The sequence below is a fragment of the Nicotiana tomentosiformis genome, chromosome 7 (assembly GCF_000390325.3).
Source record: "Nicotiana tomentosiformis chromosome 7, ASM39032v3, whole genome shotgun sequence".
Lineage (NCBI taxonomy): Eukaryota > Viridiplantae > Streptophyta > Magnoliopsida > Solanales > Solanaceae > Nicotiana > Nicotiana tomentosiformis.
This window is the reverse complement of record NC_090818.1, coordinates 54,520,576-54,545,083: the sequence shown is the minus strand read 5'-3', so window position 1 is coordinate 54,545,083 and position 24,508 is coordinate 54,520,576. Positions and strand designations below refer to the sequence as shown.

Sequence of the window (24,508 nt, the reverse complement as noted above, 5' to 3'; positions counted from 1 at the left end):
ATCACTAACAAACAAAAATGTCACTCCTGCTTTGGCTTTTCCTTGCATAAACTATACTTACCTAAATAGATTCCACTATTTAACTATTACTATACTATTCTATTTTCATTTCCCCTTGATAATCCCTAGGCCAGTGCATAATTTCCAGTGCTACTTTTCTTACGTACATTGCTTACTTTTTTTTCCCTTTTATTACTTTTCTCTTTTTCTTTTTCTTTTTCTCCCGATTTATTTTACTTTTATTAGATTCTATAGCTAGCCTTTTGCTTCTACAATATTAATTTGTCGATAATGGACTAGTAATATATATACATACCTTGTGTTATGTCATAAATATAGCTATTCACTTAAAACACTTGATGTATGTATGTATTAACTAAACATCTTGATCCAAAACCATTTTAATAGCCACTTTGTTCCCCTCTGTCTTTTCTTTTATCAATAATTTCACTATTATTAAAGAAATACTTTTCGAAGTTAGTTATCACATTTATGAAAGCAAAGCCTAACAATTTCCAAGCTAATCAAGAGACTACTATTCGGCTTGTTGTCACTCTAAATCTATAATATAAAAAAATCAGTTTTTCATCTTGGAATTTTTCCATTACTAAATTTCAGTTCCTCTTTTAATTTATAACAAATTTTGAAAACCTCTTGGGAATATTGTAATTCCGTAAACTGTGTGGAAGTCCTTTTCTGGTGCAGAATAAAATAGCCAGTGCCAATCATTCTTTATTTGATTACAAAATATCGTAGATTTACTCTAAATAAGTCAATGTCCCCCACCACCCACGTCGAATGATTCCAAATAAATGGTCTGAAATACGTTGTTCCCCTCTTGTCTCTTTGCTAATCACACTAGCACGTAATACGGACACTCGAGCGGTCCATAATACTTTGCTTAATCTTTCTTCTCTCTCAATATGAAGATTTGCAAGTTAATTTTATGTGACAGTGCAATACTATAAATGCACTAAACTTAAACTCTTTTATATTCTTAATTAAAAATGAAAAATTAGTGGGTGAGACAAAGAACTTGAATAGTGAGAATTGAACATAAACTTATCATGTGGAAATTTTCATGGAAAATTAGGCTTTTTTGTCTACATCTTTGAAGAGAATGATAAATAATCGTGCTCACGGATATGATTTAAATAAAAGGTATTCATTACAGTTACAAGTTATATTTATCGAGAATGTAAATATCATTTCACATCCTCAATAAATTTTAGCTAGTATTTGTACATAGATTTGGTTGAAACTTAAAAAATAAGTATTTGAAGTTGTGTTGAAAAATAATTTTTGGAAGTTGAAGTTGTATTTAAACATGCATTTTATTTGAAAAAAGTTGAAAATTTATGAGTGGAAAGAAAATTTTCACCGAGATACTGCCCCAAGCCAGTTTTTGGGAACTTGAATTTTTTTTTCAAATTTATTTTTAAAAATTCATCATATTCTATGAACAAACATTGTTTTCATTTTTTTTTTTCAAAACAAACTCCCAAAATCCATGGCTAAACGTAATTCTTAGTATGTAACAATAAGTTAATTATTTTTTTTATTAAATTATTGTATAGGGTAAAATTGGTTTACATTAAATGATCGAATGGTAGCGTGACACGTGAAATCGAAGACATGTAGAAAGCAAATCGTGTAATAACCAGTACCGGGAGCAAAAGCTACAATTGACTTCAGATAGACCCCGGAGGGAGCATGATCAACGTGAGCATATCGAATGCTTGTCATCGGATAACATTCAATGAAGAATATTCCCTGGTATTAAATGAGCAGCCATTACAGAGAATATTTACATTCATGGCATGCCGTTACATATTCATCAATGGCCACTTTATTGTCATATAAGAGGGGTTTGATCTTAGGATCTTGTTTCCCTAGGTATAGCCATAAATAGTAGATTCAACAACCATTGTAGGACAGGAAATTCTTGGCAACACTTATGCTACATTCTATTCTCAAGCTAAATAAAAGAACTTTACTTGCTCTTTATATTATTCTCACTTCTATCCCCGGGAGGCAATGCTCTTAGAGCCAAGCTTGTTATTTCTTATTTTTAATATGGTTTATTTATTATTTTTGGATCAAATCAGCTCGCTTGTCTATAAATCACTTAACAAATTCAACTATACAGTTTTTCGGGTAAATATTTTGGCACCCACCGTGGGTCTTAGACAATTGCGTAATTGAATTGATCCTTGTGTTTATTACTAACTTGTTTGATTCTTTGTTTCTTAGCAAAAAAATCAAAAATGGCAGCTAACAATGTCAACATCGCACACAACGTAGAGGGACATAAAAATCTACCTCAACATGAGGATTCAACCAGCGACACCCGCAATGAGGGGGATGAGGCAACCCCAGTCCATGGAGGACAGTACCCATGACATGTACGAGAGCCTACTCCCGATGACGCAAAAGATGAACACGTTGCGGAAACAGTAAGGTTCTTGAGAGAGCAACATAAGGCCATCATGAGCCACCTCTCAAGGCAGGACCAAGTCATGACAGAATTGAAGCATGCATTGTTAGGTGCTTCTAATAATGCAAACGAAAGAGGCCTGGTTCCGCTTGGCGTCCCTGCAAATCAGACGGCTCAAAGAGTTGATAATAATACCCCGAGGGGTGAGGTCTGCTTTGACAGTGTCGGGGGGACCGGTAGCGGATCTGATAACGACAACGGTAATTATCCCTTCAAAATCGAACTCATGAGATTCATGAGGGAGATGAATGAGCGGATGGATCAAAACACGAAGGAGTTTCACGCTTGAATGGATTAGATTCCGGATGCACCACTAATTTTAAAGGGCCCGGATTCAAAAAAATAACTCAGTTGCCGTTCAAACCGAGTATTCAATTTACTCTTTTGAAATGCTTGTAGATTCATTTATTAAGGCCCATGTCGGGGCCATAAAGATCCAAGCCACGAAGGCGGATATATTTAGGATCGCACAGGGTGAGTCTGAATTGTTGTGGGAGTTCGTGATTAGATTCCAGAAAGAGAGGAAGCTACCATCGACCTACCAGACAAATGGACAGCGGAGGAATTCACAAAGGGTTTGAACCCGAAAAGCTCCGACGCCTTCCGAAAGTTGAAGGAAAGCCTGCTCGAATTCCAAGCAACCACATGGGCAGATGTCCATAACCGCTATGAATCGAAAATAAGGATTGAAGATGATCAACTCGGGTTTCCGACATCAAACAAGAGATGAGACCGAGACAAGAACCGAGAGAAGTTCAAGGATGATTTTGATGCAGACCGGCGATCATCTAAAGGCCACTTCTTGCCTTACAAGAGAGCTGAGGGACGCGATAGCAAAGGGTTCCAGTCCTAGGATAGGTTCGCTCCCGAAAGAAGAGCTAATCGTGGCTGAAACAACATATCGTTGCAAGAAAAAGAGGTATCGGGGACCCGGGATTTTACTTATCCCAGGTTGTCAGATTACAATTTCAACATCAGTGTAGTGGAGTTGGTATCGGCGATGAGGAATATCAAAGGAGAACGATTCCCAAAGAAAATCAGATCTGATCCTAGCCAGAGAAATCCTAACTTGTAGTGTGAATATTATGGAAATCATGGCCATAGAACTGGGGACTGTCGTCATCTGCGCGAGGAGGTGGCAACATTGCTAAAAAATGGCCATCTTAGGGAGTTCTTGAGTGACCGAGCCAAGAACAATTATGACCGCAATCGGGACAATGCAAAACCCTTGAAGATGGAGAAAACCCTCATCGGTTGACTATCAACATGATTGTTGGAGGAAATGAAATCAATGGCATAACCTTCTCATCGGCCAAGAAGATGAAGGTATCAGTTACCCATATCAAGAGACTCCGGGAAGTCGCCGAAGATGACATTACCTTCACGGAGGAGGACGCCGACGGACTTCTTCTGCCGCGTAACGATGCCCTAGTAATCTCTCTTAGTGTTCTAGATTTCAAGATTAAGCGTGTTGTTAACCCAGGAAGCTCAACCAACATCATTCAATGGAGAGTGACGGAACAAGCCAAATTAACCGGAAGTATCATTCCGGCAACAAAGCTCCTCGCCGGGTTCAACCTGGCAAATGTGAAAACCCGAGGAGAGATCCTGCTGCCCACGAACGCCGAAGGGATAACAAAGACCACCTTATTTGAAGTGGTGGATGGCGACATGGGCTACAACATAATTCTCGATAGGCCATGGTTACATGAGATGAAGGTCGTACCATCAACGTCTCACCAATTGCTAAAATTCTCGACCCCAGAGGGAATCAAGCAGATAAGAGGAGATCAAGCGATAACAAGATAAATGAACGCAGTCTCTATTTCCATCAGTAAAGGGAAGGAGCCCAACAAATAGCAATTACATGAATCGGCGCCTGCTCCCGTGCCAAGTGAAGATGATAAAGGCGAGGAGTCATCGGAATCCCACCAGGTACCGAGATACTTTCAGGTACCGGAAGAGACGGACGCGACCAAATCCACGGCAAAAGAACTCGAGCAAGTGGATTTGTTCGAAGAATTCTTGAAGAGGAAGTATCACTTGGGAACATGACTCAATCCTGAACTCAGGTCAAGATTTATTAATTTTCTTAAAGCTAACATTGATTGTTTTGCATGGTCGCACTCAGATATGACAGGCATCCTACTAAAGGTGGCCGTGCACAAGCTAAGCCTGGACCCAAGCTTCCCTCCGGTAAGGCAAAAGAAACTCCCAATAGCCGAGGTCAGAAACAGGTTAGTTAAGGAATAGGTAACTTGACTACTTGACATTTGTTAAATCTGGGAGGTAAAGTATCCCGAATGGTTAGCTAATGTAGTTGTGGTTCCTAAAAAGAATAACAAGTTTCGAATGTGCGTAGATTATAAATACTTGAATAAGGCGTGGCCTAAAGGCTCGTTCCCATTGCTAATCATTGATCAAATGATTGATGCAACGGTCGGGCACGAGTTAATGAGTTTCCTCGATGCCTATTCCTGGTACAATCAAATCAAGATGAACCCGGAGGATCAGGAAAAAACTTCATTCATAATAAACTTTGGTACATATTGTTATAATATGATGCCCTTCGGGCTTAAAAGTACCAGAGCCACTTATCAAAGGCTCGTGAACAAGATGTTCGAAAAGCAAATGGGTAAAACAATGGAAATGTACATATATGACATGTTGGTCAAAGTCTTTGAATACAGGTGATCATTTAAAGCACCTCCAAGATACCTTCGATATCTTGAGAAAGCATAACATGAAGCTCAACTCGGAAAAATGTGCGTTCGGGGTTGGCTCCGGTAAGTTCTTGGATTTCTTGGTCTCACAAAGAGGGAACGAGGTAAATCCTGATAAAATCAAGGTCATCGAAGACATCCCGAACCAATTAACGAGCGTAAAAGAAGTACAGAGGCTAACCGAAAGATTAGCTGCTTTGAGCAGGTTTATCTCTCGATCCTCGGAAAAATGTTATCACTTCTTCTCACTTATGAAGAAGAAGAAGAATTTCTAATGGACTACGAAATGTCAGCAGGCCTTGAAAGACCTAAAACATTATCTATCAAGCCCCCCGCTACTATCAAAACCGGGTGAAGGTGAACAATTGCTAATATACTTAGCGGTCTCTGAGGTAGCGGTAAGTGCCGTTCTAGTCCGGAAAGACGAAGGTACGTAATTTTCTATCTTTTATGTTAGTAAAATTTTGTCAGGAGCGGAGACTCGTTATCCGCACCTCGAAAAACTAGCCATAGCTCTTGTAGTCGCCTCTCGAAAGCTTAGGCCTTACTTTTAGTGCCACTCGATCGCTGTTGTGACAACTTTCTCCTTGCAGAATGTTCTTCATAAGTCTGAGTTGTCAGGCCGACTGGCTAAGTGGGCAGTCAAAATTAGTGAGTTTGATATTGAGTACAAACATAGTACTGCGATCAAATCACAAGTTTTGGCCGACTTCGATTTCAGTCTTGCGCTATTACCCTTGGCTGCTAAAGAAGCGGTTATAGTATCGGAAACGACATCAGGAGTTTGGACCTTGTTCATAGACTGGGCTTCCAATGTGAAAGGGTCCGGACTCGGGTAGTCCTAATCACGCCCTCGGGGAAAACCCTGAAGCAGGCCATAAAAACTATTATGTTAACTACAATGAAGCCGAGTATGAGGCTTCGATTGCAGAACTTTAGCTGGCCTGGGGACTTGGCTCCGAGCTCATAGAGATCAGATGTGATTCCCAGCTGGTAGTGAACCAAGTGTACGGGATTTTCAATACAAAAGAGGAACGCATGCAACAATATGTGAATAAAGTCCAGGCGTTGCTTGCACGATTCAGGGAATGGTCAATCACGCACATTCCGAAAGAAGAGAATGTGAAAGCAGATGCATTGGCTAATTTGGGATCGTGTACGGAGATGAAAGGATCCGGCTAAGGTACTGTCGTTCGACTTCTTCATTCAATACTAGATGTGGACGGCTATTATAAAGTAAATACAACCAACCTAGTCTGGGACTGAAGGAATGAGTTCATCGAGTATCTTTGGCATGACAAGTTGCCCAAAGACCCGAAGGCGTCCCGAACATTACGCACCAAAGCGACTCGCTACAGCCTTATGGGTGGACAATTATATAGGAGATTATACCAAGGCCTGTTGGCCCGATGTTTAGGAGACTTGGAGGCGGACTACGTGATGAGAAAGGTCCATGAAGAAATTTGCGGGAACCATTCCGGTGCAGATTCGTTGGTGCTAAAGCTGGTTAGGGCAGGATACTACTGGCCCCGGATGGAGAAGACGCAAAGCATCATTCAGAAATGCGACAAAGTGACTGGCGGAACTCTTGCATTCGGTACTGTCCCCATGGCCATTCATGAAATGAGGGATGGACATAGTCGGTATGCTGCCACCGGATCCCCAAAGGGTGAGATTCCTTTTAATTTTAACCGATTACTTTATTAAATGAGTTGAAGTAGGTTCATACCAAAAGATTGGTGAGCACGAAGTTATCGACTTTCTATGGGAACACATAATCTGCCGATTCGGAATAACAAAGTAAATTGCTTGCGATAACGGACCACACTTCATAGGCTCTAAAATCACGAAATTTCTTGAAGACTTGAAAATCAAAAGAATTACATCCTCACCATACCATCCGAGCGCTAATGGACAGGCGGAGTCGACCAATAAGGTGATTATCCAAAACCTCAAAAAGAGGTTTGAAACGGCTAAATGAAAGTGACCCAAAGAATTATCGGGTGCTATGGGCGTACCGGACAATGGCAAAATCTAGCACGAGAGAGACACATTTCTCCCTCGCATACGGTGCGAAAGCTCTGATCCCGGTGAAAATAGGGGAACTAACCTTGCGGTTCTCCCGAACAAATTAAGAAGCAAATAAGGAGGCATTGCAGGTGAAGATGGAACTGCTCGATAAACGTAGGAACTTGGCACACGTGAGGATGGTGGCTCAGAAACAAAAGATGAAAAGATACTACAATCTCCACCACTTTAAAGTAGCAGACTTGATTTTGAGGAAAGTGACTCAGAACACTCGGAAAATCAACGTTGAAAAGCTGGATCCGACGTGGGAAGGCCCATATCGGGTGTCGGCTGTCATCAATAAAGTATCATACGAGCTGGAAACTCAAGATGGAGTCAAATTTATTTTTAAAAACTGATCATATTTTATGAACAAACATTGTTTTCATTTTTTTTTTTTTTTTCAAAACAAGCTCCCAAAATCTATGGCCAAATGGAATTCTTAGTATGTAACAATAAGTTAATTATTTTTTTAAAATAATTATATATGGTAAAATTGGTTTACATTAAATGATCGAATTATAGCGTGACACATGGAACCGAAGACATGTAGAAAGAAAATCGTGTAATAACCAGTACCGGAAGAAAAAACTACATTTGACATCGGATAGACCCCGAAGGGAGCATGATCAACGTGAGTAGCCGTTACAGAGAATATTTGCATTCATGACTTGTCATTACATATTCATCAATGGACCCTCTATTGTTATTTAAGAGGGGCTTGATCCTGAGATCTTGTTTCCCTAGGTATAACTATAAATAGTAGACTCAACGGCCATTGTAGGACAGAAAATTCATGGCAAAACTTATGCTACATTCTATTCTCAAGCTAAATAAAAGAACTTTACTTGCCTTTTATATTATTCTCACTTATGTCCCTGGAGGCATTGCTCTCGGAGCCAAGCTTGTCATTTTCTTTGATTTTAACCGCTAAGTCTTATTTTTAATCTAGTTTATTTATTATTTTTGGATTCAAATCAGTTTGCTTGTCTATAAACCACGTAACAAATTCAACTGTACAGTTTTAAGGGTAAAAAATTATCAAGTTATATATATCAAGAACTTTATCTATAATTACTTAATAAACGAGGTGATTGTACAAATATGTAGACATTAAACACGCATTATTATAGGTGCAAACTTATAATGAAAAGACATAATAATGCATTCACATTGTCCTCGCGAAGCTACCATCCTTGAATGGGTAATAATAATTGAGACAATTCGGAATGTAATGTTGGGGGCTCCAAAACCAAATCGCGATTCACGCTCTTGTTTAGACTATCTCTCTCTCTCTCTCTATAATTTTAAAGATTTGTATTTTGTAATTTTGGGTACTGGCAAGTGGCATCCATATATCTAATTGACCTATCAATATGCAGGGCGGAGCTAGAATTCGGGTACGGGTTCGACCGAACCCAATAACTTTTGCTCAAACAGTGTATTTGTATTATTAAATTTAGAAGCTAATTATTGTAATACTTGAAGTCATTATTCTGAAATCCAGAACGCATAAAGTTAAAATCCTATCTCCGCCTCTGTCACTATACACGAAACATCGTACGACTTGGATGCATGACTATAAATGAAATTCAACTGTGCAATTATATGAAGCTTAATAATAATTCTACAAAAAATTTACTTTTGCATAAACATTTATACTATGGGTGTACATAAGTCGAGTTGGTCAGAATTTTTTAATTACCAAACCAAACCAATAGTGTCGGGTTTTTAAATCTATAAATCAAATCAAACCAACAAAGTCGAGTTTTCCGATCTCGATTTTTCTCGAGTTTTTTCGATTTTCTCTCTCCAGGTTTTCGGAATTTTTCCGGTAAAGTCTTCATATATAGCATAAAATATGTAACTTGTGCTCCAAATATGTCTTTAGTCCTAGTAGGATACATTGATATTACTATATAGTAATATATTTTTCAAGAAAATAACACAATAATATGAGATGAGTAATAATATCGTTCTAAACTATTCAATAACAAAGATAATAAAATCGTATAAAATAAATATTGCTAATTAATAAGTTATAATAAAAATAAACATAATCTAAGAGTATTATATAAGTCATGCTAAAATAAGTACATCTAATAAGTAAATTATAGGTTTAAGACTAAAGAAAAAGATAAACTAAGTTATGCATTTTCATTATAAACCAATGCAAAACTAAAAATAGATATCCAACAATATTGTCATTTCTGGTGTTGAATTGAATTTATTTTGTTAGCATTAGTATTGATTTGAACTTTTTATGAGTTACTATATTTATGGGCTATAAAACATATTAGACCATTCAAGAATATTAAGTCCAAGCTTGAAATAATACATTAAAAGATAAAATTGTAAAAAAAGTTTAAGAAATATTTATAAATTACATTACAATAAATATTTATACGTATAAAATATTTTTTAAAATTATATATATATAATATCGGATTGGTTTGGTTTCGATTTGACTTTTTTAGTTAAAACTAAACCAAACCAATTATGGTAGGATTTTTTTCCGAATATCAAACCAAACCACATCGGATTCTTTTTTTTGATTTGACTCGAATTATCAGTTTGATCCGATTTATCAATTTTTTTTTGTACACCCCTAATTTATATTTGTAGAAAAAATGACCGTTATTACATAATTGTCAGGTTCACCTACCTAAAACCTTTAAATGAGGTAAGAGATCAATTTTCATATAAAGCACTCATTTCGGTCTCGTTACTCTTTCCTTCTAGGAAAAATACCAAAAACTTACTACACATATAACTAAAAAATAAATAAAAAGCTAGAGAGAAGTGAATGTAGTAAGACCGAAAAAATTTGTTTTTAGAGAGAAGTTCTATGGTGTGTTTGGTATGAGTATTTTTCAATTTTCTCATGTTTGGTTGAGTTAAATGTTTGAAATTATTTTTCTCATCAACACATTTTTCTTCAATTAGAGGAAAATATTTTCCTTATCAAAAGGAGGGAAAATCATTTTCTAAAACTCTTTTTCAGCCTTCTCCATCCTATTTCCCATGCTCACCAACTCACCTCCAAATCACCCCCAACCCCCTACCCCTACCCCCGACCACACCCCAACCTCACCCACCACCCACCCTAAATAGAACTATTATAAATAGTACTTTCTTTTCATGTTGTATTTAGAATATTTTTTTTTATTTCAACAAAATGATTATATTTTTTTTATGATTTAGTAAAAGTATTTTCTTTCATTTCAACAAAACAAGTACTTTTTTTTTCATGATGTAGAAAAAAGTATTTTTCTTTTATTTCAATAAAATGAGTACTTTCTTTCATGATGTAAAAAAAATATTTTCTTTCATTTCAACAAATTAAGTATTTTCTTTTCCTGGAATAGAAAAAATATTTTTTTTTTCAAAAACTGAGTACTTTTTTATCATGATGTAGAAAAAATATTATTATTTCATTTTAACAAAACGAGTATTTTCTTTTCATGATGTAGAAAATGTATTTTCTTTCATTTCAACAAACTAAGTATTTTCTTTTCCTGGAATAGAAAAAGTTTTTTTTTTTTCAAAAAATGTGTACTTTATTTTCATGAGGTAGAAAAAGTAATTTCTTTCATTTCAACAAAATGAGTACTTTCTTTCATGATGTAGAAAAAATATTTTCTCATTTCAACAAATTGAGTATTTTCTTTTCATGATGTAGAAAAAATATTTTCTTTCATTCGACAAAATGAGTAATTTCTTTTCATGTTATAAAAGATACTTTCTTTTTCAACAAAATAAAGTATTTTCTTTTTAGTTATCAAGCTCAAATTTTAACGTTGTTCTTGTGTTAAAAAGTAAAGTAGCACATTAGTTCCTTTGGGTTTGTGTGAATTTTGAAAAGAATAATTAAATTCTTGAAGAAAATAGAATTGTTGGGTGCGGGGTGGGGGAGTACAAGAAACATGGGAATTTTGGGGAAGGTGGGTTGAGGAGAGTAGCATAAAAAAATATTTTCCTAAAAATATTTTATACTCTCTAATCAAACACTAAAAAATATTTTTCGGAAAAACTTTTCACTCACCAACCAAATAAGGAAAAATAAGTAATAAAACTACTCATTTTTCAGAAAAACATCGTACCAAACACACCCCTAATTGCTTACCCTATTCATCATACTTAAGGGGAAAAAGCATATACGAAATCTATAAAAGTCAATATATATAGGACAAAGGTTGTTAATTTTTTTGTCACCATACTGAATGTGCGGTAAATTTTCATCAAAAGATCGATTCCAAAACTTTTAACCAATAGAAGTGTACCATCATATTACAAGAATCCTTCCTATTCATCAATCATCCATAAAATTTATAATCTAAGATTTCATCCAAAACGTTAAATATGGCAGAAAAATTATGAGTGCTTCTTATTCGTTTACTGGTTTAAATCTTGAATAATATGCCTGAAAGGGTAGAGAACTTTCTATTGATAGCTCATAAGCAGTGCATGCAAAATATATACTGTATAACACACCTGAAGAGAGTTTTCAGGTGTGAATAGGACGAATATAGTTTGTCCATGTTGTATTTATGAAAAAGTTACATTTTAAGTTTTAACTCATAATCTATCTCTTTTAGACTTTTCAATTATTAATAGAAAAGAACGTACTAAATAGGTGTTTGTATTAGTACATATACCGTTATTAGTAATACTATAATACTTGCTAAAATAATTTATTTATTCTTAATCAAAAATCTTAAATTTGTATTTTAGAAGAACTTACCCGATGCGAATATTTAAATTATTGAATTGAGAAAATGTACTTGCAGTTAACAAAAAAAATTCGGTGCAATTACTATAGTTACCATTTGTCCGTTTTATCACAACATTTTAGTCTCAAAATTGGCCCGAACAGTCAAACTACCCGTTCCATATGGCTCTCTATCATTGGCTGGTCAAACTTGGATAATATTACCCATTTCAAGAACCGGGTTTTTGTTACCTTTCTCTTGTCTAGCCCAGCATATTAATCTCAAGAAAAATTGGAAAAGCAAACAATAATGAAATGAATTGTATTAGACAAGAGGAGAGTAGAAAAAGCAATCATAATTGTGTGTGTTAAAAGTCTCATCAAAATCCTCAATTCTATTGTTCTCTCTTTCAAAAGATTCCAAAACATTTAGAGGTCCACCAAAAAAACAAACCCCACTTTCAATTTTTATTCATATATATATTATTTTCTTTGCCTAATCAATGATAATCTTGTGACCAAGCTAAGCTATTTTCCACAAAGAGAGATAGAGAGAGAGGGGAAATTGACAGCAAGTTGTGAAGGGGATTGCTTTTGCGAAAGACTTTTGGTGAAGTGGGAAAAAGAAAAGAAAATCCAATCAATCTGTTGAGGTCAGGCCAAATTAAAGGGTCTTTCTTCATTTTTATCATTCTTTGCTTTGACTGTCTTTTTTATGTTATATGTTCAGGTACTTTGCCTTTGTTATTATTACTTATTATTCTTTGATCATCACATCACTTTTAATGATTGATTCTCCTCCTGGGTTTTTATCTTCCTTGTTTCTCTATTATGTTTCTTCCTCTCACTGCTCATGGTTTATGGTTTCAGTTCGTTCTAGGTACGATGTTGTTGTGTTTTTTCTTTCTGATGGCCCTTTTGCCTGGAAAATGTTTTTTTGTTTTTGTTTTTTGCTGTTTCCTTATTTGTTAGATCCTGATGTGGTTCAAGATTTAGTAAAATTGCAAACTTTACTTTCTATAATCAGTCACAGGCAGGAGAAGTAAGCTTCTAGAATTGCATGTTCTTCACACCTCCCATAGATCAAAATTCTACTTTTATTGGAATGTAATCAATTTATGGGTGTTTGTTCTCCTTTGATGGATTTGTTTTATAACCAAAAAAAAAAAGGTATAATGAAGGCATATCTTGTGAATACTTTTATGCTGTCGCCTTCTGATTACTAGATTTAATTGATGAATGGCAAAGTTACCTAAGAGAATCTACTGCAACAATCCATCTTCTTCACGAGTATTTGCTATTTCCTAGAAATTGGAAAAAGGGGAGAGGTAGAGGTAGAGGTAGAGGTAGGCCAAAGAAGTATTGGGGAAAGGTGATTAGGCAGGATATGACTTTGCTTCAGCTTAACATGACTCTTGACAGGAAGGTGTGGAGGTCGAGAATTAAGGTAGAAGACTAGTAGGTGGTCGAGAGTGTTTCTTTCCCATACTAGTAGTACTAGTGTTAGTATGATATTCTATTATTGTTAGATTTCTACTACTACATGTTCCTTCCGCTTTGTTCTCTTATTATCGTGTTGTTGTTACTGCTTGCTACTACTGCTTTCTCTTCATCTTTCCTTGAGCCGAGTTTCTACCGAAAACAACCTCTCTACCTTCTTCTAGGCATAGGTATGCGCACACACTACCCTCTCCAGACCCCACTTGTGGGACGATACTAGGATTGTTGTTGTTGGAAAAGGGGAAGTTAATTTTTTTCTTCTTCAAGGAGATGTTTAATACCTAGAGTGAAATTGAGTGGACAGTTAAGTGTCTGATGGCAGAAGTAGCTTTAAGGCCTCTTAGTATCACTCCTTTGATATTGTTAAGAAGCAATCAGTAAATTTTAACGTAGCTGGTTTAACATTTGATGCAGTTTAAAATCTTTGTGACTTGTATTCATTTCATGCTACTCCTTAATTTCATGCTAACAGTGCCCGCAATTGATGGGTGGGTTCGATGACCATGTTGCCATTATGGGAGATTGGATGCCTCCAAGCCCAAGTCCAAGATCATTTTTCTCTTCACTGCTAGGTGATGATATTGGGTCAAGATCAACTTTTGAGTTCCCAAATGAGAATCAACGTGGAAACTTAGCTTCTGAGCCTCAAGAGCATGTTGGCATTTCTGATGGAGCACAAGCTGATGCAACGACAGTGAAGTCTGACCAGAAAATGAGCTCTCGCGGAGGACTCTTGGAAAGAATGGCAGCTAGAGCTGGTTTTAACGCCCCAAAACTGAACACGGAGAGCCTTAGACCTGCTGATCTGTCGCAGAATCAGGGCGTTCGTTCTCCTTATTTAACTATTCCTCCTGGTCTTAGTCCAACATCTCTGCTGGAGTCTCCTGTTTTCCTCTCAAATTCACTGGTATGTATTTGATGATTAAGTCTTTGTACTTTGCCCCCATCACATAATTGAATTCCCAGATTTAGGTTGCTTATTTCTGAACTATGTTATAATGCTGGAAGTTTAAGAGGGATGACAACAACAAATCGAAGGATATGACACACAAGTTTAAATACTACTCCATAAGCTATTGAGTCTGCAATGCGACAAGAGGAGTTGTGAAAACACATATTTGTATCAATTTTAACAGTTCTACCTTACCAATTTCTTCGATTTTTTATCAAGAGTGCATGACTGTTCTTTGTTGCAACTTGTAGAAATTAAGTAATACTCCCTCCGTTTTAATTTATGTGACGTAGTTTGATTTGGCATGGACTTTAAGAAAAAAGGATGACTTTTGAAACTTGGGTTCTTAAAAGCTTAAATGATAGAAGCTTTGTGGGGTCATAACATTTGTATGAATATAAAAACTTCTCATTAAGGGTAAAATGGTCAAAATGGAAAGTAAAAAAAAAGGGCAGCTAGGAAAGGACTAATAAGGAAAGTGTGTACATAAATTGAAACAGAGGGAGTAATGGGGAATACTTTTGCAACTTTTGCTGTTTTGCTTTGACAACATTGTACAGTTCCTATAGCACATCCTTTGTGCTACTTTCGATAAAATTACTTTACCTTATCCACACAAAAAAAAAAGGAAAAAAGAAAGTAAGTAAGTAATACTATAAAGCTGAATAAGGATATTAGCTCACTTGCTTAGATAACTCTTTTGTTGTAAGTCGTTATCATGTTCTTCTCGAAACCACTAGCTCATAAATAAAAGTAAATATTTTTTACTTATTTTATGACCTTTTTATGGTGTGTCACTGTCACAAGCATTCTCTTTTACATGGAGTGAATTCTTGCATTTTATGGAACTCCATACAATTCTTTTCTGCGCTTCTGAATGGAAGATTTCGTCTTCTGAGTTTGTAGCACTAGTGTTATGATATATTATTTTTACCAACGGTCTCTTACCTCAAGTTTGGTGCAGTGCAAAGTTCATTCTGTAATTAGATCTTTCATCTTTGTTCATCTTCCTCTTGCATTTTATGATGCAAAAGCAAAACCAAACTTCAGAATCTTAAGAAGTTGAAGAGTCCTAGTTTCACATCATGGTCCAGATACATTTTGATCGGCTTACTTAAGTTTTAGAAGAGAACTTCAAGCTTTGTATGTACTTGTGCAGCACAGCTGTTAGATTGTTGAGATGCTAATCTTGCAAGATCTTGTTTCTGATACTATATCATTAAAATGCACAATTTGCTTGAATCATTTTGCTTTTGGCCTGATGCGATTGTTACTTCTATTGGGTGCTTGTAAAGTACTCCCTCCGTTTCAATTTATGTGAACCCATTTGACTGGGCACGGAGTTTAAGAAAAGAGAGAAGACTTTTGAACTTGTGGTGTAAAATGAGGCACATATATTTTGTGTGAATATAAATCATTGCATAAAGGTAAATTATTTCCAAATAAGGAAATAGGTCATTCTTTTTGGCACGGACTAAAAAAGAAATAGGTTCACATAAATTGAAACAGAAGGAGTAGTACTTTTTACGAGAACTCTCATAGTTCTGAAACTGAAGTGTTCTTCTTCAAGGTTCTCCTTCATGTAAATGCTTCAATCAATGTTTTGCAGGTGCAACCATCTCCAACAACTGGAAAATTTCAATTCGCCTCAGGCATCGAGAGTAGAAACTCGACATTTATGATGGAGGATCCTGATAAGAGGAAAGAGAATGCTTTAGAGAGTATCAATTCATCGTCCTTTTCTTTTAAGCCAGTTCCAGAGACTGCTCCATCTCTGTTTCCTGGCACGACCAGCAGAGTAATCACACTCTCTCAGTCTCTCTCACATTCACTCACATGCACTCTGCACAGATTTTCTGCTTGTTTCCAATTTCTGAGATTGCTTGTTAGTCTTGGTTGCAGGTGAACTCGTCCAATATTTCTCAGCAATGCTTTCCAAACATTAAGGTTTCAGTTCATTCGCAGAACTCTCTTCTATCTCACTCTGTGGAAGCTACACAAATGCAGACTCAGAGCGAGAAGGGACTTCATCAATCATCTGATTTCCCTAGATTTTCTGCTGAGAAGGGTGTCAGGGATAGTAATGTCACACCAGAGTCAAGGAACTTTCAATCAGTTGGTAGTAATATGGAGCATTCTCCACCTCTTGATGAGCCACAAGATGAGGAAATTGATCAAAGAGTGGGTGGAGATCCAAATGTTGTTGGTGCCCCAGCTGAGGATGGTTATAATTGGAGAAAATACGGGCAGAAACAAGTTAAAGGGAGCGAGTATCCTCGGAGTTATTATAAGTGCACGCATCCAAATTGTCCGGTCAAGAAGAAAGTGGAGCGATCTCACGAGGGTCATATTACCGAGATTATATACAAGGGAGCCCACAATCACCCAAAACCGCCGCCCAACCGTAGATCAGCCCTTGGATCCACAAATTCACTCGGTGAACTACAGCTAGACGGTGCAGAGCAAGGTGTAAGTGGTTCTAATGGTGATCTGGGTCGGGCAAACATTCAGAAAGCACCTGATGCTGGAGGTCTTGATTGGAGGAACAACAACCTTGATGTAACGTCGTCAGCACACTTGGGCTCTGCATACTGCAATGGATCAGCCTCTTTTCCTGTTCAAAATAACACCCAGTTGGAATCAGGGGGTGCAGTAGATGTGTCGTCGACTTTTTCAAATGATGAAGATGAAGATGATCGTGGGACTCATGGAAGTGTATCACAAGGTTATGACGGTGAAGGAGATGAGTCAGAGTCAAAAAGAAGGTTTCTATTATCATCGTTAACCTTAATGAATAAGATTTCCAATATTCTATCATATTGACCTGATTACTTATTTGTTATTATCTCCTTGATAATCTAGGAAGCTCGAGACTTACTCTACAGATATGAGTGGTGCCACTAGAGCCATCAGGGAGCCAAGGGTTGTGGTGCAAACTACAAGTGAAGTGGACATACTTGATGATGGATATCGCTGGCGCAAGTACGGGCAAAAGGTTGTTAAAGGGAATCCAAATCCAAGGTATATCACATTCATAAAATTCATAAGAATCCCCAATTTTGACTTGTAAGGTTGTTTGCTAAAATTGATTAATTTCCTCTTTGCCAGGAGTTACTACAAGTGCACAAGTGCTGGCTGCAATGTCAGGAAGCACGTTGAGAGGGCCTCACATGACCTGAAGTCTGTGATTACCACCTACGAAGGGAAGCACAACCACGATGTTCCTGCAGCTCGCAACAGTAGTCATGTTAATTCAGGGGCCTCCAACACCCTTCCAGCTCCAGTAACTGCTCCTCCTGCTCAAAGCCATTTACATAGGCCCGAGCCTGCACAACTTCAGAATGCCATGGCACGTTTTGACAGGCAACCTTCACTCGGCTCATTTGGACCTACCCCAGGATATAGCTATGGAATTAACCAGCAAGGCCTAGCCAGTCTAGCAATGGCTGGATTTCACCCTAACCAAAGCAAATCGCAACAGCAGATTCCTGTTCATTCATATCTGGGACAGCCACGACCCATGCATGATGGGGGATTTATGTTTCCAAAGGAAGAACCCAAGGCGGAACCTATGTCAGATCCTGGATTAGATCTCTCTAATGGCTCATCGATTTATCAGCAATTTATGAGCAGGTTGCCGCTTGGACCTCAGATGTAAATTTACAAATTTTGCCTTTTCTAAAGATAAGAAAGTTAAAGATGTTGACTTTGGTTTTTACTGGGCATATCCCCTACACAACGTCCTATAATTAAATTCTTTGAAGTTTTTTGGTCTTTGTTTTTCCTTCTAATACTATATATCAGCAGCCTTTTATTTGGTGTTTGTGCTTCAGCTTCTTGCTATTCTGACAACCAGTTTCAGGTTAACGTGGAAAAGTTCACTGAACTTTGAAAAGTTCCATGGCAATTAAATGTTGTAATGTTCTCCTCATGCAAAAAACCTTGTAGAAAATAGTTGTATGCACTATTCTTTTATGTATTGAAGCAGGGGTATCTGAGGTTCAGTGTAATAAATCGGTTTTTCTCCAAAAAGAAGACCGAACTCCTTATGCCAGTTTGTTAAATTTGTATACCAAAGTAAACCAATATAGAATTGCTCAGTTGTCTTGTATCATTCTTTGAAGTAACCTAAGCTTCTAGTCCACCATCTTTTGTATCTATTAATAATAATAGTGTCAAATTCTTTAATTTTGCTTCAATCGTATTCCTTTAAAAGCTGTACTAGGGTAGTTCCAAAGGTCTCTTCCCCCTTCAATCTTTTCAACTAGTTATTTTTGAGGTGATGGGAGTGGGAAAAACGGGTTTGAATTCTTTGGATATTATTTCCATCGTTTGTTTAGGCCTTTGCCTGCAGCTTGTCTTTTACTATTACTGCCGGTTCATTTGGCCAAGCAACTAAAAACTGCTTATTTTGAAAGTGTTTCTCGAAAAAAGTATTTTTGGAGAGTAACATTTTATGTTTGACCAATATATTCGAGAAGTGTTTTTTGTTGTTGCAATATTTGATAAGTAAATTATTTTTGATTAGTCTTTTCAAAAAGTAGTATTTGAATGTCAAATTATGAAAAAAACAGTAAAGGTTCAATTTACAATTAGTATTATTAAAAAAATAAATTTAAATATTTATTATATAAAAAAATTCAATCAATTTTTTTATTTAGTTAAAACATAAAACATAAGTAAAAATATATAATTAAAGATTTTAATCAATGTAAAATATAATTTCCCAAAACAATAATATTGGGTATATGGTATTACTTATTATTACATAATGATTTAAATACATTAAAATATATTATTCAGTATAATTAAAAATATACTCCATAAATTACTATATAAAAGAATAAATCTATTTATAGTAGAGAGACTATTCTAAAGAGGAGTAGTTAGGGCTGCTTATCGGGCGGATCAGGCGGTTATTTACTCTTAACGGTTCGACTTATCGGTTATCGGCTTTTAAATGTATTAATTCGCTAGCCACCTGATAAGATATCGGGCGGATTGGTATCGGTCGGTTTAGCTATTATCGGGCCACCCAATAATTAAAAACCTGTTTGGACTGACTACTTTTATTATGGGACCGAACTAAAATTAAATAAAATGGCTACTGGAAACACCAAGTATAATGTTACAGTTCAGCTAGCTAGTTTGTTGGTCTTGTTCACATAATGACAGAATCACAGTTCATAAAAGTTGTGTAGAACCTTGTGAATGTTCTAGTTAACGAAGTATAACGTTACACAGACAAATCGAATGAACAAGCAGACTAATCAACTGCAATCTAAATGATATAACTGTTAACGAAGGGGGTAAAACCTTGTGAATGTTCTAAGAAGATAATTACAGTAAAATCACATTAGTTTTGTGTCTTAAGTGAGAATACAACAAAGTGTTAATTAGCATGAAACTAGAGAGTAACATCTGACTGAACCTCAAGAAGGAAATAAAGCATTTGAGTGGCTTTAACTTAGCACTGTCCAAAGTATTCATAAAGCAAATCATAGAGACAACATAGGTATAAAGCAAATCGCGGTTACATCATCCTTTCACATGCATAATGCATTAAGGCTCAGATTTTTATTTTTTCAGCGATCCCTTCAATAACAGTGGAAGAATATACATAGTAATATATGGATAATAATTTTATTATTATATATATATATATATATATATATATATATATATATATATATATATATATATATATATATATATATTCTTAACGGGTTAACGGATTATCCGTTAAGAAAATTGAATAATTCGCCCCCAAACCGATAAGCCGTTAATAAAAAAATTTCAATCCGTTCCCCATCTGTTAAATCGCTAATCCGATACCAATAAGCCATTAAGCTACTTTTGCGATTCGGTTTTCGGTTTCGATTCGATTTTGAACACCCGGAGAGTAGGAGAATAAAAATACGACCGAAATAAAAAAGAAGAAGAAGAAAGTGTGGAATGGAAAATCTAACCTTAGCACAAAAATAAATGAGCGAGGAGACAAAATTGAGTAAATAGTGTCACAATAGTGTGTACTTCTACATATAACTCCAATTTCTTGATGCATTTAATTACGCAATTGCAACCAACATGGATCTATTGGTCTATTTTTATTGTTTTTATGTCGTATGGTACAGGTGCATTTCGTCTACAGCATAGGCATTAAAATGATCTTTCTTAATAATTATCGTCTAAGTTTCTGTAATTTGTGGTTTGGGAAGTGCAGCAGAAAAGATAATTGAACAGAGAAAGCTAGCTAAGGGGATTGTTTACTTTAAAAATCGGATAACAATTGAATTTATACGCGATTTTAAGGATACGTGATATAACTTGATACAAATTAAGGAAACATATTAGAATTGAAATTGACGATAAAAGATTAAATGCAAACCACACAAATCGAATAGCCTTGGCCTTCGAGTCCGATCACCCTTGAACCAAGAGATGTCTCAACTGATGTATGAACAGAGTAACAAGATGATAAAAATTAGAAAATGACAGTATATTACTTTATGTTGCGTAATGTGATATGCGTTACAAATGATTAGACCCCCTTTATATAGTAGGGGAGTCCTACTCTTGATACAATTCTATACAAGATAAAAAATCTCATGATTTGCTAATCAATCGGCCTATCCTTGATACGTGCTGAGATTTTCGCCGTGATCTACAACCGATCGCGAATATTTCGTCCTTCTGTTATCCGGCTCGACAAATTTCCCTCGATCTCGTCTAATCTAGATTTTGTTCGATGACATGGTCTCGAGCTTAACGATATAACTTCGCACCTCGGTTCGATATAATTCGAGGTCGAACTTTAACCTACCATATTTCAGTTTCGATTAGTCACACAAGAGGCGAACACGGTTTTGACCGTATACAGATAGTCCCTTCGTTTCTCGAAGAGAAGATGACGAGAAACGATATGAACTTCCGAATCCCCTCTCGATGGGCCATGACGTAAGCGACAAACGGTCACTAGGACACCCGACTATGACATAAGCGATAAACGGATACCAAAACATCCCGTCGGTCAAGTTACCAAGGCATTAAATGTCTGCCAGTTGCTGGTCGACCACTACGGGTTCTGAACCGTCATCAACAAGCTATAAATACCCTAACTTTCATTTATTCAAACTTTACGTTCAAAGCTCCTCCTATTCTTGTTCTTTAAAAATCCCTTTGCTCTCCAACTCTTGCACCCAAATTTCTTGAACTTTTAGCAAACCGCTAAACATACTTTCCTAATTTCCTTTTCTTCTGTTCTATAATGGGGAAAACTTCTAAGACTTTAAGGAGGCCGCCTCTTCATCACGACCCGCTGGTGACGAGGCTGCGGCGGACCACACCCTGAGGAGTTCGTTCCTGCAGGGTGCCCGACCGTTGCCGATTTTAAGATTGAAAAAAATTCCTCGGTACCGGGTCGATGCGAGCCGGTCTCGAAGTACATATATACTATCACCGATGATCTCCTCACCAAGGTTAAAGAAGATTGCAACTGGGCCAATAAACATGTGGTGGTGCCTTCGTCTGAGTAGTCAATTACTACCCATGTGGAGGGTTTTTTAAGTGTTTATATTTACCCCTTCACGTTGGGTCCCTTAGACCCGGTCATTATTGCCTTCTGCAAGAGGTACGACGTGACTCTTGGCTAGATTCACCATTCATTCTGGAGAATAGTGATTCTTCTTTGATTCTTCGTAAACAAAATCGAGGGGTGTCCCTTCACCCTCGATCACCTTATGCGTCTCTACAGTCCCCGACTCTATCGAGGGGGGCTAATCAAGCTTGCTCGCCGGGCCAATAGGGCCCCATTCTTGAGTATAGATGAGGCTCGGGACCGAGGTTGGATGAGCCATTTTGTTCGAATAAAGACTTCAGATTGATCCCTACCGAGGACATGCCATTTCCCGAGACATGGAACATGAAACATAAGTATTACTTTGCCTTGAAGATTTAATCTATTATTTCTTCTCTTATCTCCTTTTTATGGGTGTTTTTGGTGTTGCATCTACGGCCCAGATGTCGTATGTGGTTCCTCAACTCAAGGAATGGGTCGAGGACCTAATGTCACAAAGACCATACTCCGAGCGTGCTTGAATGGAATTATCGAAGGGTCGGTGGGAGGCCCGTAATCATGGTAAGTTTCCTTTTTTGGTTCGATAAGGTTTTGACTTTTTCGTTGTTTTGTTGAATTCTTATCGGCTATATTATTTTTTGTAGGTCTCCCCAAGGACGTTGCTATGAGGGCTCCATCCGAGGGTGGGATGTGCCTCTCGAGTCTCCTGCTCCGAAGTAAGGTGACGAGAAAAAGAGGAAAAGGGCCCCGAGCTCTCTGGACTCGGAGAAGAAAAAACCAAAGAGGAGGCTGGCGCGTAAAGCTAAGGAAAGTACCAGTGCCCTCCCATCGGACTCGATCCATCGACTGAGGGATGGGTCCGAAGAAGCTAACTCCGAGCTAGTGGCTCGGGTGCGGACCGCTTTGTCCCTAATTGATGAGGCTGTTGAGAAGGCATTGGCCGGTACCTACGATCCGGAACGGGGTGCAGCTGCTTTGCCCCAGGCCAGGGAGGTCGAGAGAGAGACCGGGGCCGACACTTCTCGGGCAGAGGGAGGTGCCCCAAGGGATGAGCTTGGGGCGATCTACCTTACCGGGTCCCCTCAGATCTCAGACGCCATGATACGCGAGGCCGGTATGCTAGAAGGTCGTTCATATGAGGGGCCTTAGGGGGCGACTGATATCCACAGCTTCTTGGATGGGTTAGAGTCTGCTGCCTCAGAAGATGTCACCGGGCTTGGTGACTTACCGGTGCCAAGGAAGGTACCATTATCAGGTGCCGGTGGGTCTTCATCGAGCCCAAAGCTGGTGGATCAGTTACCGGCCCTAAGTGTTAAACCTGACCGCAGGCGGTCGATAGTTTTATCTGTCCCGTAGGATGCCCGGGTTTTCTCTGCCCCCGTGGGGGTTTCTAGCTACCTTAGTTGCTTGGTGACTGAAGAGGACCAAGCCGTGATGGATGTGGTCGAAGCGCCTTGCCTATTCAATGAGGCCCAACACGCTTTGAATCAGGTAACTTCGAGTGTCACTTCATTATTTATTTTAAATTTGAAGTTGTAAATAATCCTAACACATTTCTTTACGCTTGCAGGCCTCGGTATTGCACCATGAGGCTTTCTTCCGAATCCAGGAGGAGTTAACCCAACACGAGGCTGAGGTTCGGGAGCTCACCGAGCAAAGGGATACTTATAAGCTTCTGAGTGAGAAGCTTCAGACCGAGTTAGAAGCGACTCGAATGAGCATACCGAGTGGGCCGAGCAGGTAAATCGAGTACTTGAAGATAGTGGCGACGATCTGGACTCAGTGGCTAACGATCCGATCATGGATCATCGACAAAGGCTTGAACAAATTGGGCAGCTCCAGGCACAGGTAGACACGATATAAACTGAAACCGAGGATTTCAAGAAAAACATGGACCTAATAACCTCGCAAAAGGAAGCTGTCCAAGCACAACTGGCGTTGGCCGAGGCTCAGCTTCGGACTGCAAAGGAGAACACCTCGGTGCAGGCCAAGAGGATCGAGGAGCTCCAATCTGAGCTTAACTCGGCTATTTCTGGCCACGAGATCCTGGCCATGGAGCTCGAGGCGGCCAAATCTGAGGTGGCCGTGGCCAATACCAAGGACGATGCTAAAGTGGCCCAATTCAAGGTTGTCGTCGAGGCTATTCAGGCACAAGCCAAGAGCATGATGGATCATGCAAGGTGGGAAGCTTGAAGGGAAGCCTTCGAGGGAGTCCATGGTCAGGGCTTTGACATATTGGCGGAAATCGAGAATGCCAAGGTAGAAGAAGCCAGGGCTCGGAAGCTGACTTTTCTCGAGCAAGGCTCTGAGAGAATAACTGAATCTGAAGGTGGGGAAGACCCCGAGGATGAAAACGCTGCCCCCGATGAGGACCAGGCCACTTAGGCCTTTAGATGTTTTTATTTTTTGCTTTTTGTATTTTTTTGAGGCCGCTTTGGCCATTGTACATTTCTATATCGGGCCATTCTGGCCTTTGTAAAAA

General features: G+C 37.9%; 2 protein-coding genes across 5 annotated transcripts; both read left to right on the top strand.

Moving 5' to 3' along the window:
• The first annotated feature begins 3,763 nt into the window (after positions 1-3,763).
• On the top strand, positions 3,764-4,306 carry LOC138895621 (uncharacterized). The gene has a single exon (XM_070180331.1). The coding sequence runs from the start codon at positions 3,764-3,766 to the stop codon at positions 4,304-4,306; it is 543 nt and encodes a 180-aa protein (XP_070036432.1).
• An 8,013-nt stretch (positions 4,307-12,319) lies between these two features.
• Positions 12,320-18,226, top strand: LOC104103928 (probable WRKY transcription factor 2). 4 transcript variants are annotated; one of them, XM_009611896.4, is made up of 6 exons: positions 12,320-12,651; positions 13,971-14,405; positions 16,060-16,248; positions 16,341-17,215; positions 17,313-17,471; positions 17,559-18,226. In XM_009611896.4, the coding sequence occupies exons 2-6, from the start codon at positions 13,983-13,985 to the stop codon at positions 18,106-18,108; spliced, it is 2,196 nt and encodes a 731-aa protein (XP_009610191.1). In that variant the 5' UTR covers positions 12,320-12,651; positions 13,971-13,982; the 3' UTR covers positions 18,109-18,226. The 4 variants fall into 4 exon arrangements, with proteins under 4 accessions (XP_009610191.1, XP_009610188.1, XP_009610187.1 ...); XM_009611893.4 differs by having other exon boundaries at positions 12,320-12,728; positions 16,353-17,215; XM_009611892.4 differs by having other exon boundaries at positions 12,320-12,728.
• The last annotated feature ends 6,282 nt before the right edge of the window (positions 18,227-24,508 follow it).

Excerpts from the sequence above, each read along its gene's own strand:
- LOC104103928 (XM_009611892.4), top strand. Across the intron at positions 14,406-16,059 it reads TTTTCCTCTCAAATTCACTG|GTGCAACCATCTCCAACAAC; the intron begins GTATGTATTTGA and ends AATGTTTTGCAG. Across the intron at positions 17,472-17,558 it reads AAAGGGAATCCAAATCCAAG|GAGTTACTACAAGTGCACAA; the intron begins GTATATCACATT and ends CCTCTTTGCCAG.
- LOC138895621 (XM_070180331.1), top strand. The coding sequence starts at position 3,764 with ATGATTGTTGGAGGAAATGAAATCAATGGCATAACCTTCTCATCGGCC.